This window comes from Ciconia boyciana, chromosome 1 (genome assembly GCF_034638445.1).
Source record: "Ciconia boyciana chromosome 1, ASM3463844v1, whole genome shotgun sequence".
In the NCBI taxonomy this organism is placed as follows: domain Eukaryota; kingdom Metazoa; phylum Chordata; class Aves; order Ciconiiformes; family Ciconiidae; genus Ciconia; species Ciconia boyciana.
The window spans coordinates 11,205,408-11,229,899 of NC_132934.1; the positions used below are offsets into that span (position 1 = coordinate 11,205,408).

The 24,492-nt window shown below is 36.4% G+C and overlaps 1 protein-coding gene across 1 annotated transcript in view; it reads left to right on the forward strand.

The window, feature by feature from the left end:
• PCLO (piccolo presynaptic cytomatrix protein) overlaps nt 1–24,492 on the forward strand; it is a 384,762-nt gene that overhangs the window by 314,871 nt on the left and 45,399 nt on the right. Inside the window, exons 19-23 of the mRNA XM_072866726.1 lie at nt 3,412–3,483; nt 6,111–6,291; nt 7,514–7,708; nt 8,954–9,136; nt 20,911–21,052. Of these exons, the coding sequence (XP_072722827.1) occupies nt 3,412–3,483; nt 6,111–6,291; nt 7,514–7,708; nt 8,954–9,136; nt 20,911–21,052 (773 nt within the window). The remainder of the gene's footprint in view (nt 1–3,411; nt 3,484–6,110; nt 6,292–7,513; nt 7,709–8,953; nt 9,137–20,910; nt 21,053–24,492) is intronic.

Here is a 24,492-nt window from a genome sequence, read left to right on the forward strand (position 1 = left end):
GTTGCTGGTCAGGCCGTTGGTATAATGTATGACCACAATATAAAGTGTGGCTTTTTTTGCCTCAATTTCTTACTTGTCAGAAAGCAGATAAAGGTATTTCCTTAAATGATGGCTATAATTCATTAAAACAAATAGCTCTCGCTATAGCTTATGTCCTTAAATTGAAGGTAATATATTTAGAAAGAGTGATATTTTCAAAATCCTTGAGTGATGCAGGAGCTTATGTCTTATTTCCAAAAGTAAGAAAAGTTTTCTTATGAATCAGCAAGGTGTTGGTACCTAAATCTCACTTAGTATCTTGGACAAGAGAAAGTAAGTTTCTGAGTGAGCTAGGAAAAGTATTTTTGTCCTCCCATGTACTGAAATACAGCAATATAGAGGAGTACAATAAAATGTTAAATATTAATGTAAACACAAATAAGTATAATGCATGATCTAATACAACACCTTCATTTCTATTCATCAAGTATCCTAACTGAGACTGCAATCTTTTATATTATTTCTGAAGTAGTTATAGGAATTTACTTTCAGCATAGGAGAAAAACAAACTGCATTAAAATTATTTATTTCCTCTAGTCATGAGTTGTATGAGATTTTCAAGGAATATGTATTAAATATTTCAAGCAATGCATATTTAGTTACACAGACCCGCATTATCCATAACAACACCCAGTGCTCTCCAAACATTTAAAACAAGAAACAGACACTTCTGTAGGTGTGGTGTTGGTTGTGTTTTCCATAAGATAAAATATTATTCACATTGGCTGTTTCTGCATATTCTTTGATTTTCTTTAAATGACGGTTATCCACAGCAGCCTAAAGCTTACTGGAGTTCACATGCAGTAATATGCTTTTAGGTGGGTTTTTATGTTTTATTTTGTATTTATTTTGTTATTTTTAATTTTTCTACAAGGCAAAGTCTGAAATTAGTTGTGGCTTAGTAACACTTTTTTCATAATATGCTTGGAAGAAGAGGTTCACAACATGCGTAAACTGCTTTCCTTCTTTTAGGGACACTTTCTCATTTTCCTATTGATACATTGTCCACTTCAGTATTGCTGTCAGTTAAATTAATGATGGGGATCTGAACTTCTGACTTCATGACCTAAAACTGAATGATGTTAGGCAGAACCCTACTTTGCTGTGATGGTATAATGGCTGCTTTTAAAATCACTGGCCATCAAGTGTTCTTTGCCTTCAATAGTGGTACATATATATATCTTCAGAAAAGCAAATTTTCCTCCTCTTTGAAACTCACTTCATGCACTCTGCCTAATAAAGTTATTTTGATGGTTTTTCATTGTCATAATATTTTATAGAAGCTTTATTAAACTAAGAGGCTTAAAACAGATATCTCAAAGAAATGTAGAGTACTGTAAGTTTTCAGCACAGTTTTATTATCATACTAATGCAAAGAAGCTAGCAAAGTAAGGTTGCAGTTACGTGAAAATCTTCTCTATTTTCCCCTTTCCACCAAAAATCCTTCACATTTTCGTTTTTTTTTTCCCTTTTCTGGATCTATACATCTTCTCTCTGTCCTTGCACAGTCATCACTTGAAACAAGAAGAAAACATGTCCTCCTAAAATAGCAACAATTGAGACAATACATTTCTGAAAAGTATTTATGCTATTCCTCTTTTTTAAAGGGTAAAAGTAAATATACTTAATATAACATCTAGCAGGAAATTATATCATCCAGGAAGCTAAAAGCAGCATGGACCAGTGGCTGCTCAACTCATTTTTTCAGGTTATTTTTCACATGGCATTTTTGATACTGTCTTGTAACAGCAAAGAAAAGGAATTTTATTCAGTCAAGGAAATAGCTTTACAAATATTCTGTAAGGGATGTTCAAAAGAGAATCTTTTTGTTCAACTTTTTTCCTTAATTTTTGCAGGATATTTTTAAAAAGAATGTTTGAGAAGAATGTTGCCTAATTGTGTAGGAATAAAACAAAGAAAGATTAAAGAATTGCTCTCAAATATTTACTTTTTTTTTTTAATCTTAGCTTGCAAGTCATGTTGTTGCCTGCTTAAAGAGTACATTGTTGAAGCTAAAAATAGTACAGTTCCCCTCTGTGTGGGTTTTCCAGGATATGCTGATTTAAACTTGAGTTTCAAAGACACTGGCTTTGCATAGTTGCTCATTTTTCTGAAGTTAGCTGGGAGCAGAAGTTATTCCGAATACATCATCATGAGATGAAATTATCATTTAAAGGCAACTTAAAGTTCTTAAGAACTGTCTGACTCTGTGTTGCATTAAACCAAGGGGCAGTGGAGGTAAACAGCAAACAGTGCTTTTCTTTAAAGTATATATATGTACAGTAAATGGTATAGCTTATGATTTTGAACAATGACTTCATCCTTTGTTGTCCCTTTGTCCCAAGCAGCCAATTAATAGTCAAAGCAGTGAGTGACACATTGCTTCTGTTAGGATGATGACCTCAATTATCATATAAGATTTCTGGTTCTGACCTCTTTTATTCAAGTATGTGAACAGCGTCCTGTTTTCCTTAGTAACGCCTGGAAGTATGCAAAAAATTATTCACTTACAACTTCTCAGCCTGACTTTGCAGACATCCTATACCCCCAGAATTCTGTCCTTCTCTCTTTCAAGCCACATGAATTTATTACTGCCTCTCCAGCCACCTGCTAGCCTTTTACTCCAGCATACAACACCAGTAATTAATCCTCTCCCCACCTGTCCCCACAGACCCCTGGAATGACAGTCAAGTCAATCTTTCCAATCAGGTCAACTGCTTTGGTCAACGGCTTCTCTGTCGTGCGCTATCTTGTCGTATAAAAAGACTTACTTTTTTCTTACTGTAGCCCGTAGGAAGAGTGCTGACACAGCTATCATGCTTAACAAGATCTGCAGATAATGGGTTTTGATGGCTGTCATTAATACCTAACAGTACAACTTGTCCTGCATGTCTGGATCACTTGCAGAGCCCCATTGACTACACTGAATTGCAGGGGTATTAAAGCCTGGTCTTCACAGGTGAGATTGTGTAAATAGGGTGTTTTAAATAATACATTTGAAATTCACACTCAAATGCACTTTAGGTAAATGTCTGAGTTCAGACAACTCAGATCTGACGATGAGAAAAGCTGCAGAAATACAAAAATGGAGTTTTAAAAATCAGTTTGGCTCTTGCAGTGGGTATGGATTCTGTCAAAAACAACTTGTAGAATTTCCTAAAATAGGGCCAAGCACAAGCCCATTTGTCTTGATAACAAATGATAGCCCCAAATTATTTTTCTGAGATCAAGGCTGATGGGAGGACAAAAGCTGCCTAGCTGTCACTATGAAAAAGGGTACAAGGAGGAGATACTGAATAGAAACCACCATAAAGACTTGATCTGAAGTTTTTGATGGCAATAGGGTTAATTATCCTTTGACTTAAATTGCAGCTGAAAAAGAAAACACTGGAAGTGACTGTCTGGGATTATGACAGATTTTCCTCGAATGACTTCCTTGGTGAAGTGAGTATCTTATTTCCTCCTCTCTAACCCTGCCTAGTTAGAAAGCTGATTAACTGCATGCTGGTATTTGGAGACTGTTTGATTCCAAGGTATGGTACATGTGTTGAGTAAAACCTTTGTTACATCACAGTTTGACTGCTGACTTCATAACAAATGATCATGAATTCTTTCATTTACACATGGAAGTTGCCTTCCCTTTATCTCGGTGAACTGTGGGCAAGTTCATTTAGGAATCAACACAATGTTACTTCACTGAAAATTAAGAATTTTTTCAGCCTGAGATAGTAACAGCCTTCACAGTGACTGAATGGGGAATTCTTGTTATGACTGATAAGCTGTCTGCCTTGTTTTTAACATAACATGGGAAGTCTGAGGAGGTATCAGTCTTTGTAAATGATTAAAGGATTAAATTGTGCCATCGAGCCATAATTTAGCACATGCACAAGTATGTGTGAGTAATTTTGTCTTGCTGATCAAGGTCTCATTTTTAACACTACAACATAGTAATATCATTACCAAAGTATGACTGAAGGCAAAATTTTGTAATTAATAATAAATGAAATGAGTGATCATGGGAAGAAGTATGCTTTCTCTTTTAAAAGCGAATAAACAAACATATGCATGTATAATAGAGAATTACCAGCAATAACTATGATGTAAAAAAAGTAATTAGAAGTGTTATTACAAAAGGGATTATAATTAGAAACAGAAGCCCAGGAAAATTACTCATTCATATACAGAGTAACTCAGAGTATCTCTGCTCATTCTGCATTTGAATTTCGCAGAAAAGGCACTCAGTTCAGCTCCAGTTCCCCTTGTGTAACTACAAAACTGAGCAATCAGTGTCACTATTTGAACAATGACTAAAATAAATGTATAGGAAGCAGCTACATGATTACTTATTTCCTGCATACTGCATCAGTATTCTTGTTGAGTTCAGCATGTTTGTCCAAATGCAGGGCTTTACTGAATATTTACATCATTGTTATTTATGACATTTAGAAAATGGAAGCTCCAGCAGCTGCTTTTACAGGAAGATTTAAACTTTTGACTTCAAATATTTTCAATGTCTAGAATTATTTTATTTATTAAATTATTCAGACTTAAATATGAAAACAGTTCTTCATGGAAAAAAGGAATGGAAAAGGCTATCCAGTGTATTTCAGGACCAGGATGTCCAGAGGAATCCTGCACCATAACATCAAATATGGGATATCCAAATTGTGCCCTAAGGACTTGCTTGAATAGGGCCAGCACCACTTGCGTGCCCCAGATGGCGAGTGGCATATCATGGTTCACATCCATGGAATGTGAGCCCGCTTCTCCTGCAAAGCAGAGCCCCTAGCCTATATTGCCTATTGGGAACAATCCTCAGCCATGCTGTCCTCCAAGTCATTCCCAAAGCCATGACCAAAAACCACACCAGGGAGCATGCTAAATAGTTAATCTGTTCAGATTAAGTATAAACCTAACCAGACAGACCAAGCCAGGTAATATGCAGCCTATGAAGCTGAAAGAAAAAAGGAAAGAAAAAAGGCTTTTAACCTTCTATAAAAACTCAGTTGTGAAGAGACTTCCCCATCCCTGAACTTGAAGAGGCTTTCTTTTATTTGGGGTCTTGTAGTAAACTGACAAAGACATTGTTCCCTGAGGTAATTGCACACTTTACTTGTCTAGCACTTCTAAAACTTCCCTACCTGACATTAGTTGTAACCCTCTCACCTTAGAGCCAAATGCAAGGCTGTTTTTGTCCTTTCCTTCATTCAAGACTCTGTGATGACTCTTTCGTACTTTACATCTCTTGGCCCTCTCAGCTGCAAGACCATTAAGGGAGGAAGGGTCCTTACTGATCCCAATGCTCATTTTTTTTTACTTTTTTTTTTTAAAAAGAAATTTCACAAAATTCCCGCTAGCAATGCAGGTGGCCCAGAGAAGACTTTAGCTACAATGTTGTTGTTTTTATTTAGCCAAGTTGCTAATTTCATTTCCACATTGCCATTGCATCTCCCTTTTTTTTTTCCAGTGAAGCTTAGAGGCCTAAATGGCCTATTGAATTCTATTATTTTAGTGAAGTGCAAAAGTATCCCTATTCTTTGCTTTTTGTTACAAATTCTGTATATGTGCATTTTTGAAAAGGATCAACAAGCACCAGTCTCATATTATTGAAGACCTTATGAAAAACAAATATGAAATTATTTGCCCTTTTACTAACACTGACAAAAAGGAGAAAATAATACTGCCCGATACTTCCATTAGGATATGTCTATACGGAGGCAGAATGGCTAGATGTCTTTTTAGTCTATCCTTCAAGCTAGTGCTCACAAGCTACCCTTTAAACTATCTAGCCGTCTTGGTATGGAGCTATGTCTAAGCTCATAGTCCTTACTGAGGTCCTGTTGAAAAGACATCATCAATATGCTAACAAATGTGGGTTTGGGATCACAGCTGGCTTATGTCAGGCGAGGTCAGAGCATGGGTAAAGAGTCCTGAATCTGTCAGCACACAGCCTTATACACTTAACTTCTTACATTGATTGCAACTTCTGGTAGCACAACTGTAGACTCTTCTGCACACAATCATTAATAGATCAGATACAGACCATGTATTGTACTTTGATTTATTTATAGGTATTGATTGAGTTATCCAGCATCTCTCAGCTTGACAACACTCCTCGGTGGTACTCTCTGAAAGAACAGAGTGAAAACATTGATCATGGGAAATCTCATTCTGGACAGAGTAGCCAGCAATCTCCCAAACCATCTGTCATCAAGAGCAGAAGTCATGGAATTTTCCCGGACCCCTCCAAGGGTAGGAATGACTTGGTGCACCTGGTATGAGATGTTTTCCCAGATGATGGGAAAACCTTTGCTATGTGGAAGTTCTAATAGAAAAATCAAGTTACTGCTATGAAGTTTGTATACACTTTTATTAAAAATGTATTTATCTCTGTGATTAATTCATTGGAGCCAAGGCTTAATTTGGCTCGATCAGTGCCAGACAGATTACTGAGTAATTGTGTCCTTAAAACAGCATCTTACAAGCTCTATATGCTTTGCGTACCTACTATAGATTCTGTGCCCTTTCCATTTTTTCTGGTAGCCTTGGACAAATTCAATACACATTTAGCTTTCTGTTTTTCATGTTCCTTAAATATTCTGTGGCATTTTGTCTTCTAGAAATGTCACATTAATATTTTATAGAATAACAATTATGCTATAGTAATGCATATGCATTTCCAGTCAATGATAATGGGCTGTAGCATATCTCAATTGTATTGGAAATTGGTGGAGCTGATATAGTAGAATTATACTAGTGTTTACAAAAGCAGAATTGATCTCAGTGTCTCCTGCTCCAAGAAATTTGTCTCTACCTTTATTTTTATACTAAGCAGTCAGTGGCCAGTTGCTCACTTAAAACCTAGTGTATGTCATATCAAAGGAAAAACCATCCCAAATAGCATCTAGATAAGAGCCTCAGAGTGATGACTCTGCTCCATCTCCTCTCTATTCCTCTGTGTAATGTTTTGCTAGGGATCAGTGTCTATACAAGATCTATATCTAAATTAGAGGTTAGTATAGAAGCTATTGTAAGTTAGGCTATGGATTTGACCGAGGCATTCATCAGAATAAAACTGCTTGCATGAGCTAAGTATTCGGTACCGATGTAAGTGATGCTAGTTAGTCTTTACATACTAGAGAAACAGAAAGTGGAAAACAGATTAGTCTTTAGGCTACCCTGTCATTCCACCAGTGTGAACCAGCACAGGAGGCATAATTCACAGGTGATAGAAACCCAATAGTAAATTAATTATTCCCTGGGCCAGGGAATAGTGGGGAAGTAGAAAATGGTGCTTTATAAGAGTTTCCTAATCATGATATATCCCAAGACTTTGAATGGCATTGCATTGCACAGCTTAATCTTTATTCCTTGTTCTGGAATGTGGCTAGAAAGGCCAGTCAAGAGAAAGAAAATGAATTGGTTTTTTGTTTTTAATAAATGCAACAGTTGTGCTTCTTTGTTTTCTTGGTAGACATGCAGGTGCCCACCATTGAGAAATCCCACAGCAGTCCAGGGAGCTCCAAATCTTCCTCTGAAGGACATCTACGCTCTCACGGTCCGTCTCGCAGCCAAAGCAAAACCAGTGTCACTCAAACTCACCTTGAAGATGCTGGGGCAGCCATCGCCGCTGCTGAAGCAGCTGTCCAACAGCTTCGCCTTCAACCAAGTAAAAGACGCAAATAAATTCCTCAGCATGGCAGCTTAATGTTCATCTGTTGCCTTTTTCCCTGCTGTCCTTCCCTTTTTGGCTATTTTTTTCTGTTCTTGGCACACTGTGCTCACTCTGTTCAATGTCTTTCTTTGTGTGCCTGTGTGTGAATACATATAATTACAATATACTCGTGTATTTAGAAGTCTTTTATTTATTTATTTATTTTAATTTATATAGACTGCAGTGAAACTGGCTGTTTCTCCATCAATCCCTTCACTCATGGTCCATGATGTTCCATGGTTGTGCATGACTCGCAGATAATTCCATTGTGTGGTGGTGTTTTGATGTCACTAAATAAGTACCAATGAAATAATCAAAACCTGCAGAGATGCAGCTGCCAGTTCTTCAAGTTGCACACAACAAGTACTGAGAGCACATTAACAATAAGATATATCTATAAGTAGTAATCAGGAAGGACAGTACTATACACACAAAAAAAGATTTAAAGAAAAAGGTTTTTTAACTACATGTCTGAGATTTCTATTTTTGAAACATGACTGTAAATATCTAATTTTTTTTTTTAAAGGAAATATAAGGCAACCCTCTTCATATCTCAGATAAAGTCACTTTAGTGATGAGCAGAACAGCAATAGACAAAAACATTAAACACATTAAATGCAAAATCATTAAACACACAAAGCCATTAACAACATTGGGTTTCAACAGCGTTATCAAGTTAGGAAAGTCAAAGGGAGTTGAGAGCTAAGTCAGGTGTCATAGTCAGTTCAATTTTTCTAGTAATTTTTGTGCCATGAATTCATTAAGAGTCAAGATAGATTTCATCTGACAACTTTAAATAGATGAAAAAATTAAAACTTTTCCATTCAAAAGAATTGCTCTCCAGAGTATACTTCAGACCAGTATCTGATTGCTAGTTGAGGGTTTAGCTGATGGCAAATTAAAACTCTCTGACTGTGGAATCATTGTGTTTGTCTTCAGGATTTGTTGATATGCCATAAACTTACCATGGTATAATGCAAAAACCAGGGGAAAATTATTTCCCTTGTCTTCACCATCATTAATAAAGAAACAGCCAGTTTTAATACTCTTTAATGCTGTGCATGTGGTGTCTCTTTGGTGTTTGAAAACACTACTTATTTAAATACAGAAAAAAACACTTCTGTTTGCATGAATAACATTTAAGCTGGTTCCATCTGAGGATACATACTCTGGGTTTCCATTTCACCCACACTGCCACAGCAGCACATAAAAGCGGTCAGTCTAATCATGCCAGGAAGCAGCACAGACACAGCATAGCAGGAGTCCTCCCTATTCAAAGAACTCAGTCTGACAATCTGCCTCCACCAGCCAATGACAACAAAGACCAAAGCCAACTAGCCCTCAGGAAAGTGATGTCTGATGGACCAGTCAAGCCTGAAGGAGGTGAGCAGAAAGACATGGTTAAGAAACCAACCACATCCAAAATCCTTCTTGCCATGTCTGCTATTTCATTGCGATATTTAAATATTTATTTTACCCCTCCATTAAGTGCTGTAAATGTTAACATGAATCAAGAAGTCTGCTTGATTTTTCCACATCAACACATAAATCCATACTGAAAAACTGTGCTAAGAAACATTACAAAACAACAAACATGCACTTCCATTCCACTGGAGGACTTAGACTTCTGTTGAAAAATGGTATAGCTTTGCTCATGTTGTTGCCTAATAAAAAGCATGCATCCAAGTTGGTCTGCTTAAGCATGATTGAACATTCCTTGTACTGTGACAAAAACCTAATTGCACATTTCTGTTTCTGGAATTCTAATTGGGACATTAACAATTTCTTTTTCCTCTCCCAGCACAGTTGTTATGTCAAAAGTCAGTAGCATAGATCATTTTTCAAACCACCAGTGGAAAGGAAAGGAGTTTTGATCCATGTATAGCTCAATCTCTTGATAACTTTCCTATCAGCCCCTTAAAAAATTATTTTCTACCTGTAGACGCCTGTACATCAAACCTAAATACCACATATCATCAATTTATCCCCTCATCACAAAGAGCCAGAATCTCAATTGGTTCAAATTGGCAATGTTCTTTTGACTCCTGGAGCATTTTGCTTATTTCCATGGAATCTGAGGGATTATGCCAATAAATTTACAGACTGGACTCCCAGATCTTCTCTTGTGCTGTAATCCCTTCCCAAGCTCTCATGATTCATTGAAGGTTTTTCTGTCAACACCACTGCACACCATGGACAATACAGTCTGGCTGAGAAGGTTGTAGGAGAGAAAGAGGGAATGGTACTTCAAACAATATACCCTAAATGCAACAAGTCATTAAGAGAACTAGTGTGATGTTAAAACATCTAATTAGCAATGTCAAATTTAACAAATAATTTTAAACATTGTATTCAGAAATAATGAGTTGTTTCTTAAGAGAACCTTAGGAACTCTTCCATAAACATATCTATCTACACACATGTTTGCATCCACCCACACACATATTGTCTTACTCTACAGCTCAACTCCAGACACTCAGTTCAGGTAGAGGCCACAAGGTATCATGGTACTAGTTCAGGCATCATGACTGAAAGGCCCATCCTATTCCTGGGATGTATACCATAGAAATCTAATTCTGGAAGGAATGTCCTTTTAGGAATGGCTAAGGACTTTGGGCTTGTCTAGTTTGGAGAAAAGGAGGCTGAGGGGTGACCTCATGGCTCTCTACAGCTTCCTGAGGAGGGGAAGTGGAGAGGGAGGTGCTGATCTCTTCTCCCTGGGATCCAGTGATCGGATGCTTGGAAATAGTTCAAAGCTGCATCAGGGGAGGTTTAGGCTGGACATTAGGAAGCATTTATTTACTGAGAGGGTGGTCAAACACTGGAACACTCTTCCTAAAGAGGTGGTCAATGCCCCAAGCCTCTCAGTGTTTAAGAGGCATTTGGACAATGCCCTTAATAACATACTTTAACTTTTGGTCAGCCCTGAATTGGTCAGGCACTTGGACTAGGTGATCATTGTAGGTCCCTCCCAACTGAAATATTCTATTCTATTCTATTCTATTCTATTCTATTCTATTCTATTCTATTCTATTCTATTCTATTCTTCTAAATAACTCTTATGATCTTTTGAGGTGTCATGTCTGTAGAGATTTATCATAAATACTTGTAGTCCTGTGAAGCCTTTTGGCATAGACAAGCAATGCTAAAACCTTTTGCTTGTGATTTGAGGTTGAATCAGGATTCACATACACTTTTATGATAAGGAAATAGCTAGGCTGTTGGCTTCAAGTACGCTTGCCACTGAACTGTTATGCTAGCTTCTTTACTTTTAGAATTGCAAAAAGGTTATGTATCAATATGCATTTGGCTCAGCAATATTAGAAGCATCATAGAGAGTTATGGGAATAAGAACCCGCATTAATATAATTAATATATGTGAGGATAGAGTTACTATGAAGAGACATGGTACTTTTGTCTTTTTACTTCTGACAAAAATATACACAATGCATGGTCACCTACACAAAGTTTATAAGTCTGGTTTCAGATCTGTGAGAAGTTTTGGCTTCTTCTTATTGTACCAAAACTAGTTTGTCCTAATTTATTCATATGAGGTGGGCCAATAATTACCATTTTGAGGTTAATGGATCTCATGCATTTCAGCAGGAACAAAACGCAAGATTAGTTAATTGCAGTTTTGTGGAGAATGTAAGTAAAACGAGAAGAGACTATGACCTTGAATAGAAAAAGCACCAAAGATACTCAAAACAGCTTTCAGTTTATGGAGTTCTTTGCAGGAGGAAGAGGAGATGAAGGAAGGAGAGGTTTCCCCTGTAGTTCAAAAATTCTAAAAGTTAAGATTATTGTGAACAATGAATATTAGGGCATCATCAGTTTGCAAGTTCATTCCTACAGGGATGCTGCATGGTTGTGGTACCCACCCCCATTACAGCCTATTTTATTGGCAACTGGAAAAGAACCCATTATGAACTGTTTTTTTGGAGTGGAACACTCATCTTGGCAAGTTTGTAATTTTGTGTCACTAAATCTCAAAGCCCTTTACTAAAGAAGCCATTACAGATAATCCACAACAGTATTATTATTATGTTTTACCACAGTTATTTCTTTGTGAATTTATCAGAGAACAGCACCTTTTAGGATAACTGGGTTTTTTTCAGCCCAAGCACACAAGGTGGTAGTAATCTAGCAAGAATTGCACAAGGGTGACGGGAAAAATTCTATTCTGTGAGTGACCATCAGTCCTTCTCTACCTAAGAGAACCCTCAGAAAGAATTTCCTTCTTTAACTTAGTCTCTCAACAGCTTCTTTTTTGTTTTCTTGAATTGAATCGGCACTTGAAAAAACAGAACAAAACAAGAACCCTTAGTCATTCTTAGAATGCCCCAGAGAAATCTTTCTCTACTTCTGACTCCTAGGACCTTTTCTATTGGATGTAATTTGTCAGTTATTAATTGTATGTCTGATGAGAAATAAAAAGGAAATCATAAACAAAACCAGCACCTGTAGTATACTAATTATATTTTGTGAATGCAAAGGACTTGCATCAGTTTAAGTTTATTGGACTAAACTGTTTCTGTATTAATTTTAAACAGTAAAAAATGTATTTTAATCAATCTGTTTTAAAATTAAGGTGAAGCTACAACAGAAAACCTTGGTCTTTGTTCAGCACCTTTGTAAAATCCAATATTCAACTACAGCATTTAATTAAAAATAAACCCTGAAGTATAATTTCCTTGTTGTCTGTGAGAGATAAGAGTGTGATCTGCAAAGAAACCAATTGCATAATACACATTCCCATCACACCCCTCAGAGAGGAAAAATAAAATTTCAGAGCCAACCCTTTGAAGGCCGAAGTTGCAAGGGATCCAAGCCAGAGGGAGGGAGCAGTGCCTAGGTTTGAGTTAATTTGATTTCATTTTTATGAAAAATCTGAATCATTTCCAATTACATATTCACATAAAATTAAGCACATTCCTTTCAACATAAATCTGTGTATTAGAGTTTATCCACCAGATGAGTCAGTTTTAGAGACAGTGTAAATCAGTCCACCTTCTTTTAAGTCTGTAATTTATCCCACAGAAGGATCTTTCCATTATATGGAGTTTATTTGGTAGGTCACTTATGTTTTAAATATAATAAATGATTTTAGAGTTCTTCAGATATTACTTGGAGATACTCTGATGATAATTACCAGTTCTCTGAATATATGCATATAAAACAGTAGGTGCAATTTACTGATTTTATATAATAGGCCTTTTCAAAGCCAGTTTATAGTTTTAAAAGAATGAACTATATGCTTTAGTTTTAATAACTTCCAATAAAGTGAGTAAGAAAGACAAGGAACAACAACATTTCCCTTCAGCATCTGTGTGAAGTGCACCAGCTCTGCCTCAGTAGAATAGGAAGTGTAGTTTCTACTGAAATAAGTTCAGAGCACACAAAAAAATATAGTGTTTGCCATATAGTCAGCATTTATCTACATAACTGGCCATTTTTTAAAGTACACAGTTTCATAGACAGCTGTGGTCTCTACATGGGTGTTTTAACATACCTGCTTAATGGGTAAAGTTCAATGGACTTGTCCTTATTTGCAGAGGAAGAGGTGCCAGTTTTGGCCCAAAAGGTACAATGATTGTACAATGAAAAAACAATTCCTTTATTACATCAGAATATCGAATGGTCAAAAAAAAAAAAAATTATGACCAAAGAAGAGAATTTCTAGAAAATTATTTTAATTCTTCCTAGGATCTTTGGAGAACAGTATATTAATATTTAAATAGCCAAGTAGGTGATTTTAATCTTGAACATCATTATAGTCCTATGCATTTTTCCATCCTTTCAAACAGACACTCATGAGAGAGAAGCTACTAGTCAATATGCTGTTGCTTGAATACCATATGATGATGGATTCCATATGCACCTCCTCTTTTATTTGGCACACATTAAAAAAAACCCCAAACAACCTGCCAGAAGAAAAGCACTGCTATACTCTTGAGCTGGATTAGTTAGCAAATGTTAAAGATCTAGAGAAAATACCATGTGTTTCAGTTAAAGGTCCAAACGTACCTGTTAAATTACCATTTAAGGTAATACAAACAATATATTTCTACAGCAATTTCGATTTTTCCTATATTTTTTTACTCAATAATAGAAGGGGTTTTTTCAACCCCAAATGTCTGGGAATGTAAAAATCACAACATTTTCTGAAAACCTCCAAATCTAATGCATGTACCCAGAACCTACTTATTTCTCCCATCTCATAGAGAACATTTAATCTTTTACATTATAAATTTTCCATCGTGACAAAAAAGCTTTTCTGTGATATCCTAAGAAGAAACTACTTTCCAAGTAGTTGTGTGTCAAGTGATTTTACTGGCCAGGGGGAGGTCTACTATCAGAGCTAATACTGTTAGCTAGAATATCTAGAGTAGGCAGACTGTGCATCAGCATTTTCATGATTGTAGCCAAATGAGCCTGTCAGTTTACACCTCCAAAGACCTCTGGTTTAAAACACTTTAGTTCAAAAGGCAGCATACCTGCTTTTAACTCCCTTGGTCCAACCACTTTGACAAAAATTCACTTAAGTGTCAGCACAACAGGGTAAAGCTACACAGAAATGTGATGTGATGTATGTACCAAGATATTGCTAGCACTGTAAAATCCATGATACAGGTCTGAGCCAGCACTGTGTAATTTCTAGCCACTTAGCTGTAAGAAATTAAAATCAACAAGAATTTTCCTTATCACTACATTTTATTTATTGGCCTTAGCAACAATGTGGAGTGAAAGGAAATTGATTCCTAGGTTCTATAAATCTTTTGGACTGGATATGATTGTGGATTTAAATACCTGCTTATTTGGGGTCCTTTTAGGTCTACACCCGTTTTCACACTTTTAATAGGCAATGACATGTTTTAATTTCCTACAATAATTTAGGATGTTTCCTTCACACTTTAAATAATTTACTGCCCAAAGCTGTTTTATGCCTAGCTTCACTAGTCTCTTAATTTCCAAGTTAAATGGGCCTTCATATTGCTACAAATAACCCATTTCCAAGAATCATTATCAAAACAAGAACAGTTTGTCCCCATTCTGCAGATAGCAATAATCTGAGGCTGTCTTTTGAGTCTTGTTTCAGTCTAATAGCTGGCACATTTTGCTTTGGCTATTCCTGCTATTTACTCTCCCACCGTTTTAAGCTGACATGTAATTTCAGGAAATTGCTCAGATTCTTCATTTGATAACTCTTATTTCAAAAGTCTATTAGATGGTGGCCTAACCCTGCGGAGCACATGGAAGTAAATTATTTCATCAGAATTGCTTTGCTGGGTAAAGAAATGCCATCACCACAGTTTAAGATGAGTGCTGTTCTGCCATTACTCACTTCAAATGGTAAATTGCTCTGTAAAGAGTTGTGTTGAAATTTCACAAAATATCACTGCTCAGTGTGCGGTCAAAGCCATGTCTAATATACAAATGTGGCTGAAATGGGTGAGACCATGGTCTAAAGTACTGTTCAGTATGAGGAAGAGTGAGGAAAAGAAACTATCAGAACTGACCTGAGGTATATGCCTTTGATCACTAGTTATTTATGCATCCCCATTCTGTTGCCAGTTCACAAAAGGTGCAACTAGCAGTCCCAACAACAGGGTTTTACCCTGCAGAACCTCACGGAGCAAGCCTGAGCAGCACTTGCTTTCAGTGCTAGCAAAGTCTTCATAAAAACAGGTAAACAGGCACCTCGGGGCAGTTCGAGGTTAGAGCACTTGAAACGCGAGGGGCCTGGGAGTGAAGAGTAGACAAGCTTCTGGCAGAAGATGCTGTGTGTGAAACGCCCGGTCCATTGGTCAGCATATAAGTATCCAAAGCAGATCGGTGATTTCATCTGCTCCCATGGGCTTGCATCAGTTTGAGAAGACTCAGCACGATGCTATCAGCCCTTTTGTTACCCAGGGTTTCTCACAGGACTGCCAGTTTTAAAAAACACTTTTTTTCAAGTAATTAGAGGAAAAGTCTCAAAATTTAATCCTGAATTATGTACACTCAAAAGCATTTTTCCCTCCTCCTGTTTGGTTTACAAACAGAACTGTCTTTCCCCATGTGTTCTGACAGTTGTATTTCTGCTTCTAGAGATACCTGAAAAGTGGAACATCCACGATTTAATCCCCAGGATAAAGTTTTGTTTGAGTCTGTTATTCTTTTATCCACAGGAACCACAGAACGGCATAGTCCCATTTTTCAAATTTAAGTCTTTTGTTTTTTAAAAAAAGCTCATTCACTGTAAAAGAATGGCTGGAGTGGCTGACAGTGCTGGATTGTTTCCATTTTGCTGCTGACTGATTTGACAGTTCATGGCTATAGGTCTTCTGTGAATTATATATCTCCCTTATGTTAGGTTTTTAAAACATCTTCTCTGTTGTAAAAACAAACTTTTCTGAAAGATTAAGTTAAATCATATGGCTTCCATTCTTTCCTCTCTTATTGATTTTAATACAATAGCTTCTTTATAATAAAGCATGACTTACTTTTTCCTTCGTTATAAAAGCTGATTTTCTAACTGGGTCCATAAGCCAAAGCATAAGCAAAACTATGTTTTCACCATAGATGCATTCAACTAATATAGTGCGAAGTGTAATAATTAAAACAATTTTTAAAAATAAATTTTAAAAAATGGAGCTAAAAGGTGAGATCAGTGCTAGCCTCAATTTTCTTGAATCAGCAATTCTTTTCCAAGAAGGCATAAGGGAATATGCAGACAAATATGATTCTGTCGAAGGAAGATTCTTTTTTTTTTTTTCTGTAAAAAATACAGAGTACAAAAAGTATGTGGCTAACCATTATCTTTTTTTTTCTTAATTGGAAAACCCTGATCCTACACCAGGGATAACATTAGGATCCACTTTCTTAGAATCTGAAAGAATTCCTGTAAGCAGTCAAGAACTCTTCCAACTCATGTATGTGTTATTCACTAGAATGGTTGAACTGAAACTTTTGCTCATGCCAGCCTGTACAACAGACAGTAAAACACTGTCACTGAGGCAGTGTTAACACCACATTGCTAGCTACTAAATATGACATGTCTACCCACCAACACACCTTCAAAGTAGAGAACATTTCATCTCATTGGGGAACTACCAGCTACAATAGGATTAGCAGATGAAAATGAAATCAAAGCTACAACAATAGCTTTGTGTAATAGGAAATTCTGTGTACTATTTCAGGGGAAGCAGCTCATATTAGAGTTTTAACTTTTATTTCCTATTTCTATTCTTCACAGTCCAATGGCTGGACAGCCCAGACATCACTGAAGTTACAATCCTTAAAATGTACCAAGCACCTGATAAACTGTGTAAACAGTTCATGGAGAAGGGGCTGGAGGGGGGAAAGGATATCTCCTCTTTCCCAGTAAGAGACCAAATGATAATCCTGGGTAATGATCTTCAGTTAATCTTAGTTTCTTCCATCTGCTGAGGCCTGAAAGGTCTTTTCTTTCTTCTAAAAATGAAATTATTTCAGCATCATATGTAATTGGCAGCAAAACCTTGCATATGAGAAGTTTTTTCATAAGAGTTTCTAAAAGTTTTCTAAGAGTTTTAAAAAGTTTGGGTTGTTTTTTTTTTTTTTGTTGGTTCCCCCCCCCCCCCCCCCCTAAGAATCAGGAAATAATTTGAAAAACCAATGGGCAAGGAAGCAATGAGACATAGCTCTTCCATACTCTGGATATTTTAATATTCAAATGATGGCACTTGCCTTTGCCCAGGCTCCTATTCAAATACATGTTGTACATTTAGGCAAAGCAACACTACACTTTGTAGTATCAGGCACCTCTGTGATACCAGAAGAGAATATTCAATCTCTGGACCTCAAAAAGTGAGTGAATCCGTACAAAACTATTCAACTCTCTACAGACCAAGGCACCTCCCACCAGAACTTTGATGTCAAAACCTGAGAACCATTTTCTAGCATAGGCAAATGATGTCAAAACCTGAGACCATTTTCCAGCATAGGCAGCTGTAAGCAGAAGCTCTGTATCAGAAGTGAACCTGCCCTAATCTCACTTTTTAAACTTGTCCTTTATGTGGATAGGAACCCAACTGGCCAAGAACGGTAGCAATTGCTCTGACACTTACAGGGCTTCACAGATCTTACATAGACTAGTAAGACTAGAGGAGTACCACAGTGAACTCAGCCTTTCTTGTTAAAGTTCCTAAGACAACGTTTGCGTTTGTTCAAAGAGAAAGGGCAAGATTGCAAATGAATGTACAAACTAGTCCCTTGCACATGAGAGCGGGGAACAAGTTCTAACTTTCAACTTAGAGTACAAATCTAACCATGGTTGTTCTAACTCTCAGACAAAATATTGCCTGACAGTGGGCATCGCCACATCTTCAGAACTTGGAAGTTTCCTATATAACCAGCAGCAGAAGCTTAGAGGTCTAGATTTATCTGTAAAAGTATGGATACATAGAAAATGTGGGTGTCCCATGAGTTATGGAGGAGTTATCTGTATCCAGATTCTTAATTTGTCACAAAACCAGCTGTAAATCTATTTGTGGATTTCATCTCTTGTCGCAAACTGATGCTGTAGTTCATTACTTTCATACAGCAGACAGGAAAAAAAAGAATAACATTGAACTTTACAATTTTCAAAATCCAGTCATGAATCTAAACTTGGATCCATTATAACCATTCACCAAGAGATCTTATGGGAAAAAAACATCAATACAGAAAAAGATGTAAATTAGTGAAAACAGTAGAGAAACTAAAAATACAGCATACTGAATGGATCATCAGGATACAGCTGTCTCAAAAGAAACAACTATGTTTTGATTATAAATAGACGTAGCAAAACTTCTAAACCATTTATAAAGGCTTAATTCAAGCTTTTCTGGCTTGAAATAAATTCTAGGTTCTTACTGGTTTTAGAAATCCACCAGTAAAGATATAAGAAACTACCTCAGGCACTAGCTTTTACAGCAAAGTCAATAAAAATAAGAGCCCAGATGTGAACCACCCTTTCAGCCACATATGTTATGGTGGAGATGTATGCTACACTAAGCAAATTAATGCCTAAGGGAAGGACTAAAGACACTTTTTTTGTGCTGGTACAATACTGTCTTGGCTTCCATGGATTTTGCAGATGTCCTCTGGCTTTCCTGATTGTCCTCACCTATGAGGAATTTGTCATGCCATGGCAAAATAAAACCCAACCCAACCTAAAGAAACCCTCAGAATCCCAAACAACAAACATCAGAAGTCATACAGGTCACACAAACACTATGAGAACTGAGGTTATGGATTAATTTGGGACAGGCATGAGATAGCCCCAGTTCAGGCTGTTGAATACAGGGCAGCTGGCAATAATGCACTGTAAAGGAGAGCTTGACCTCTCTTCTCTGAAATCTTGCTCTTGCCCAACATTTGCCAACAGCAGTTTCCTGACATGTCACCATAGTCATAGGAGTTCACTCACAGTACCACAAACTGAAAGTGATAGAGCAACCACTGCTCACAGCTGCCTGAGCAGGGCACACAGCTGTGCTCTGGCTGTCTCTGCTGGAAAAAACATGGGTGGCTTTCTCTCCAGATGAGAATCTGAAAGTATCTGTTAATAACACTATGATTTTACCGTTTATTAATTTGTATTAATATCCAAGGAAATAGCCTATGATCAATGTATGAAATCATGAAATAGAGCTAAAAAATATTTCTGTCTGAAAATAATTTAGACTGACAAATTCCTTCTGTGGCTGTAGGCAATAGTGAAACAGAGGAGTCTAATAGAGTTTAAAAAAAAAAAAAAAGAATTATGTGACAGCTCAGTTTAGCAGTGAAGAATCACTTTGCTGAGCAAGAGTTCTGTCTTAACTCACAGTTTGGCCCAAGGATTGGTGATATGTTAATTGTTTCATTCCCCTCTTCTAGTGTCAATTATTAATCTGGTTTTGCATTATGTTGGAGGAGTCACACTCAGCTTCCCAGTCCCACATCAGGCAGCATGCAGCAGTCTTCAGCAAAAATATTATTCATTCAGTCAAACAGAAATAATATTGGTTGCCACTTTAAGGCAAGACACCATTGGGGCTCTGGCTCTTATTTGAAGCAATTTCCATTTAGGTATTTGACTAATTTCTTGTTTAAAGAAGAATCTTTTTTAACTGCTTGCATTAGAGTTTCACAGTTCACCAAAATAACATAAAACTTCATTAAGTCTTCACAGAAAAATAACTTTACAAAAAGGTTTTTTTATCTTCAGTATATATGCTCAGTCTGTTGGAATAGATGAAACATGACAATAGTAAATGTAGTAGAGGACATTTAACAAAAAATTGCCAAAAATCTCTATTAATATTCCCAGACAATTGTGTTATTCAATATGAGAGTAGTTACTCTACTGTTCCTGTATTAATTATTATGTGTAATGTCACTGTGTCCTTTTTTGTTTATATTTCTCAACTTGCTAAAGGGTGAACACCGGAAGATTTGTTCATGTAGTACAATAATATCCAAAACACAAAATAAGGCATCTGAAGTAAACATAACATATGCTGGTGTACATTTGCTATACCAAATGGCCTTAAACAAGATTAGGGCATCTCCCATCAAAATAAGTGCATTAAAATTCTAGGCATGTAGTGAGAGAGATCCAGATGGGTAAGAAGCAGTTGAGAAATATAATGCAGTAGCCATGTTACGTCTGAAGAGGGGTGGAAGTCTTCAACGAGTCTCTGTGATTATAGATGGTATACCTATATTTCCTTTCAGCTTCCTCTCCTTCTCAAAATCACCAAATGCAAAGAATGTTTCATGAGGAATATGAGGAAGGCCCACTGGGACTTTCATTTTTACAAGATTACCATATGAAATGTTTCAGATCAATAACTGGTTTTCTGTAGCTTTAATCAGAAAAGCAGTGTTAATCAATCTAACCCATTCTTTTTTTCCTTCAGGCTATTGATTTGAACTATTAACGTGACTGGAGAAAAAATATGGTGGTACACTATTTGGTTTAGAACACCTTATTCTATGTGAAAATAAACATCATCTGCAAAAGATGATAACACAATACTGGAATGTAAAGTAAAAAAATGAAAGTGTTTGCAGCATGTGATCTTGATAAATTACACTTTTCTTAACAAGGATGGTACTAATGTCTTACAAGGTTTTTGGTAACCCACTGTTCCCACCCTGTACAGCAAGGTCTACTAATCACCGACCTGCAGAAAGTTCTGTCTCCACTGGCTCGTCAGCCAGTAGTTTTGGCAGTGGATACAGCATGGATAGCGAAGGCAGCAGCAGTGCCACAGGAGAGAATAATCTATTTCCCATCCCAAGAATGTAAGGCTTTTCCTTTAATATACTGTATCCTCCGTGCACTATGTATAGCCCTTTCACTTGCCAGTCATCTTCTTAAGTAGTTTGCTCTGCACACGTGAGTTACACAGTAGAATAGCAGCTAAAGGGGGAGAATTTTTCAGAGCTGGTATTTTTATTCTGCTTTGTTGATCACTGAATTATTAATAACTAACCAAACCTCTGCCTCAACCTCATGAATTTATTGCTGTCACACAGGAGAGGTGTAAGGCTCAGCCTTTGATACAAGTGTGTAGAGGTGGGCTTGGGTTAGGTTTTAAGAGTATAACTTTCATAGGCCTGAGAATGCTTAGTTTAAGTTTTCAAATTTACCTCCTTCTAGAAATAGGTGTTACTAGTGCAACTGAAATTCAGATTCTGGGTATAAACCAACTTTCCCCAAGTTTTTAAGAGTTTAAGTAGAATTTCTCAGAAGTTCTTATTTGGAAAAAGATTTTTTGAAGGGACTCCCTGTAGGAATTATCAAGCTACTATCAGTGCAATGATCCTATAAAATGATTTAATTTTCAGCCATTTTACCTGGTTAACTACTCCACAGGAAAAATCTTTGCCAGGATTTTTTTCCCCTCAACTTTGGCAGCATGTACCTACATTTAGCAATTTCATTTATATTCCTTTACAGGAAAAAGTAATTGCTCCTGATCAACTTAATGTTTCTGACCTGAATTTTTTATAGATTGACTGTTCTCTAAATATTAGTTGTTGAGCATTGCTCATTCAGTGTCTGCAATAGTTGTTCTATGTTTTTCTCTGGGACACAAGTTTTTGCTTTTCCCCTGCGGTCTTGAATTATTAGTCACAAGAGTTTGATATAATCTTCCTAAAAAAGCTTGAACGAAGAAAAAATTCATTCTCTAGAACTGTGATGTTTCTAAGTACTCATCATTTTCTAAAATAAAGCCCAATAGTATTTGTCTACAGCTTATTAGTGGGTAAAAGGAAAATAGACACAAATCGAACTTTTCAGTCTCATTTTCAGAATCTAGGAGGACAATGTGAGCTCAGGTTGTGGGGTGCCAATCATTTAATCTTCATTGAACTTTTCACTCATGTTGTTCTAGGTTAAAATAAGTTGTACTTCCCAGTGGCAAAAAGACAATCTTTAATTGGATTTGACAATCTCAAAAGAAAATTATTTTGCCATCATTCTTAATGAGAAAAAAAAAGATGCATAAAATCTTTGTGCACAGAAACACAAGATGGAGCTCTCAATAGAACTTTTTAGTTCACATATGCTAAATTTGAGTCCAATAGTATCACTTACTGTGTATTATCTAGCAACGTGATAGTATCTACAGTTACTTGGTATTTGGCTGACAGATTCACCAGCCTATTAAACCTGAAATGAGCCGCACTTCTACTGAAAAGTAGGAAGAAGTCTCCATGGCTTCAGCTTTTCTCTTATAGTAATTTGTTCCTATGAATTTTACTTAATTAAATAAAATATATCTAGCCCTCTTATTTTCTGCTAGAGTATCTTTTTTTATTATAGTATTTTTAAAGTAAATTGTTTATATGCTGATATTAGACAGAGACATTAAAAGTTACACAGGACATTTACATAGACAAAAAATACTTTCTTTTTCTTATTAGTCTTAAGGGCTTTACATGGCAATGTAATGAAAATGAATGACAAAATTACTGTTTGCCTTCAGAGACCTTTGGAATCATCCCTAGGGAGAATGTTTTAAAATAGATAACTGTTTCCATTTTGAATTCTGGATAAAAATTATTATATATCTGAATATATGTATGATTGAAATTCTAGTCAACATTGGCATTCACACTGGCTTGGTAATGACTTCAGGGACTCTGGCCTTGCACACTAATTCAGTATATCCATAAGACCACAGCTCACAATTTGGATGTGAAGCGTTAAGTGAGATAAATAACTTTAAGTGTCTTGGCATATAAAACCATATTGGTTTTAAGCTCCCTGTTTAGATTAAGTTTCTGATCTATCAATAGAAAAAGTGTTGGATAGGCCAAGTTTTAAACTCTTTACGCCAGTCCAAATGCTTTTAAACATAGGAACATTTAGTCATGAAGCAAAATAAAAGAATTAAATAGTGACACCATGGGAATTGTTTGATGAGGTAACTAATTAGAATACTTGCCGATATTAAATATTGTTATAACTATCAAGGGAAATTAATCATTATATACAGTTATACACAGCTGAATAAATCTTGTAAAGTCTTTCTATTGGGAGTTATTTTTTTAGAAGACTCATTATCCAGTTGTAATACCGCTGAAAGTTACTCATGATATCAGCTGTGATAATGACGAGATTCTCTATGCCTTTGTATTGTGTAACCATCTATACCAGTACAATGTCTGCAAAATTATATTAATTTTGAATGCAAAGGTGAAAAGCAACTAAACAATGTGTAAAGAATCTAACCCTAGGGACGAATAATTCTTGTATCATATTTGTAATATGTTTTATAAAGCATTACCTCACAGAAGAAGAAAAGAATAACTTTCAGTTAAAATTGAATCTAAAATTACTTTTAAAACTGACATTTGATACTAATTTTTTAGTTAATTGTGAACTTGAACAGCTTCTATTGCTTCTGTGAAACAAGAAGCTGGCTTATTGGTAGCAAAGAACAGAGCTGACCCTTTAACCCCAGAGGAATCACATGCATCTGAAGATAATGCCTTATATTCTCTGTCACAGCATTTCAGAGTCTTAGGGGAGAAAGACAAATAGAAGCACAAACATCTCATAGTAGCAGACATGTTTTTGAGAGTGATTGTAATCATGCCTTAGAGCTTTCAACGAGTGCGTTTAAAGATAGCCTACATTTTACCTAGCTTTCATTGCCTAAAAATAGACATCTAGATTGTAATCCAAGTTCTTTCTGCATCCAGCGGAGAAAGATAGGGACCTCTAGAACATGATCCGTTCCACTCACCTTACTTGAAGATTAATGTAAGTCTCAGAACTGAATTGTTTCTTATGCTAAACCTAAAATAAAATCAATCGTTAAAAGAAGATAATGACCACAAATATGCCTTACCTTTGAAGTAATGGTATTGTAGTCCAAATGTCAATTATGTGAGTCCTTATTATATATCTCACTGTTCACCATAACAGGATAAAGTGAGGAGAGGAGCTGTGCAGACTTATTGAAGAACCCCAGGCTGATGGGGGGCAGGTAGCAGACAGTACCTGATGTACCCATTCTATAAGAATGTACAGGCTTAGCAAGATGCAATTGCAGTTGCCTCCCAAAGAGAAAAAAAAAAGTATTCTTAAGTGATCTGTCCAAATAGCAATTGAAAAAACTACTGTCCACTTTATTTACTTGAAATTAAATATATATATATACACACACACACTTTTTTGTTTTTTAGAAATACCTATGATGTTTGGGTTTTTGTACAGAACCAAGCCT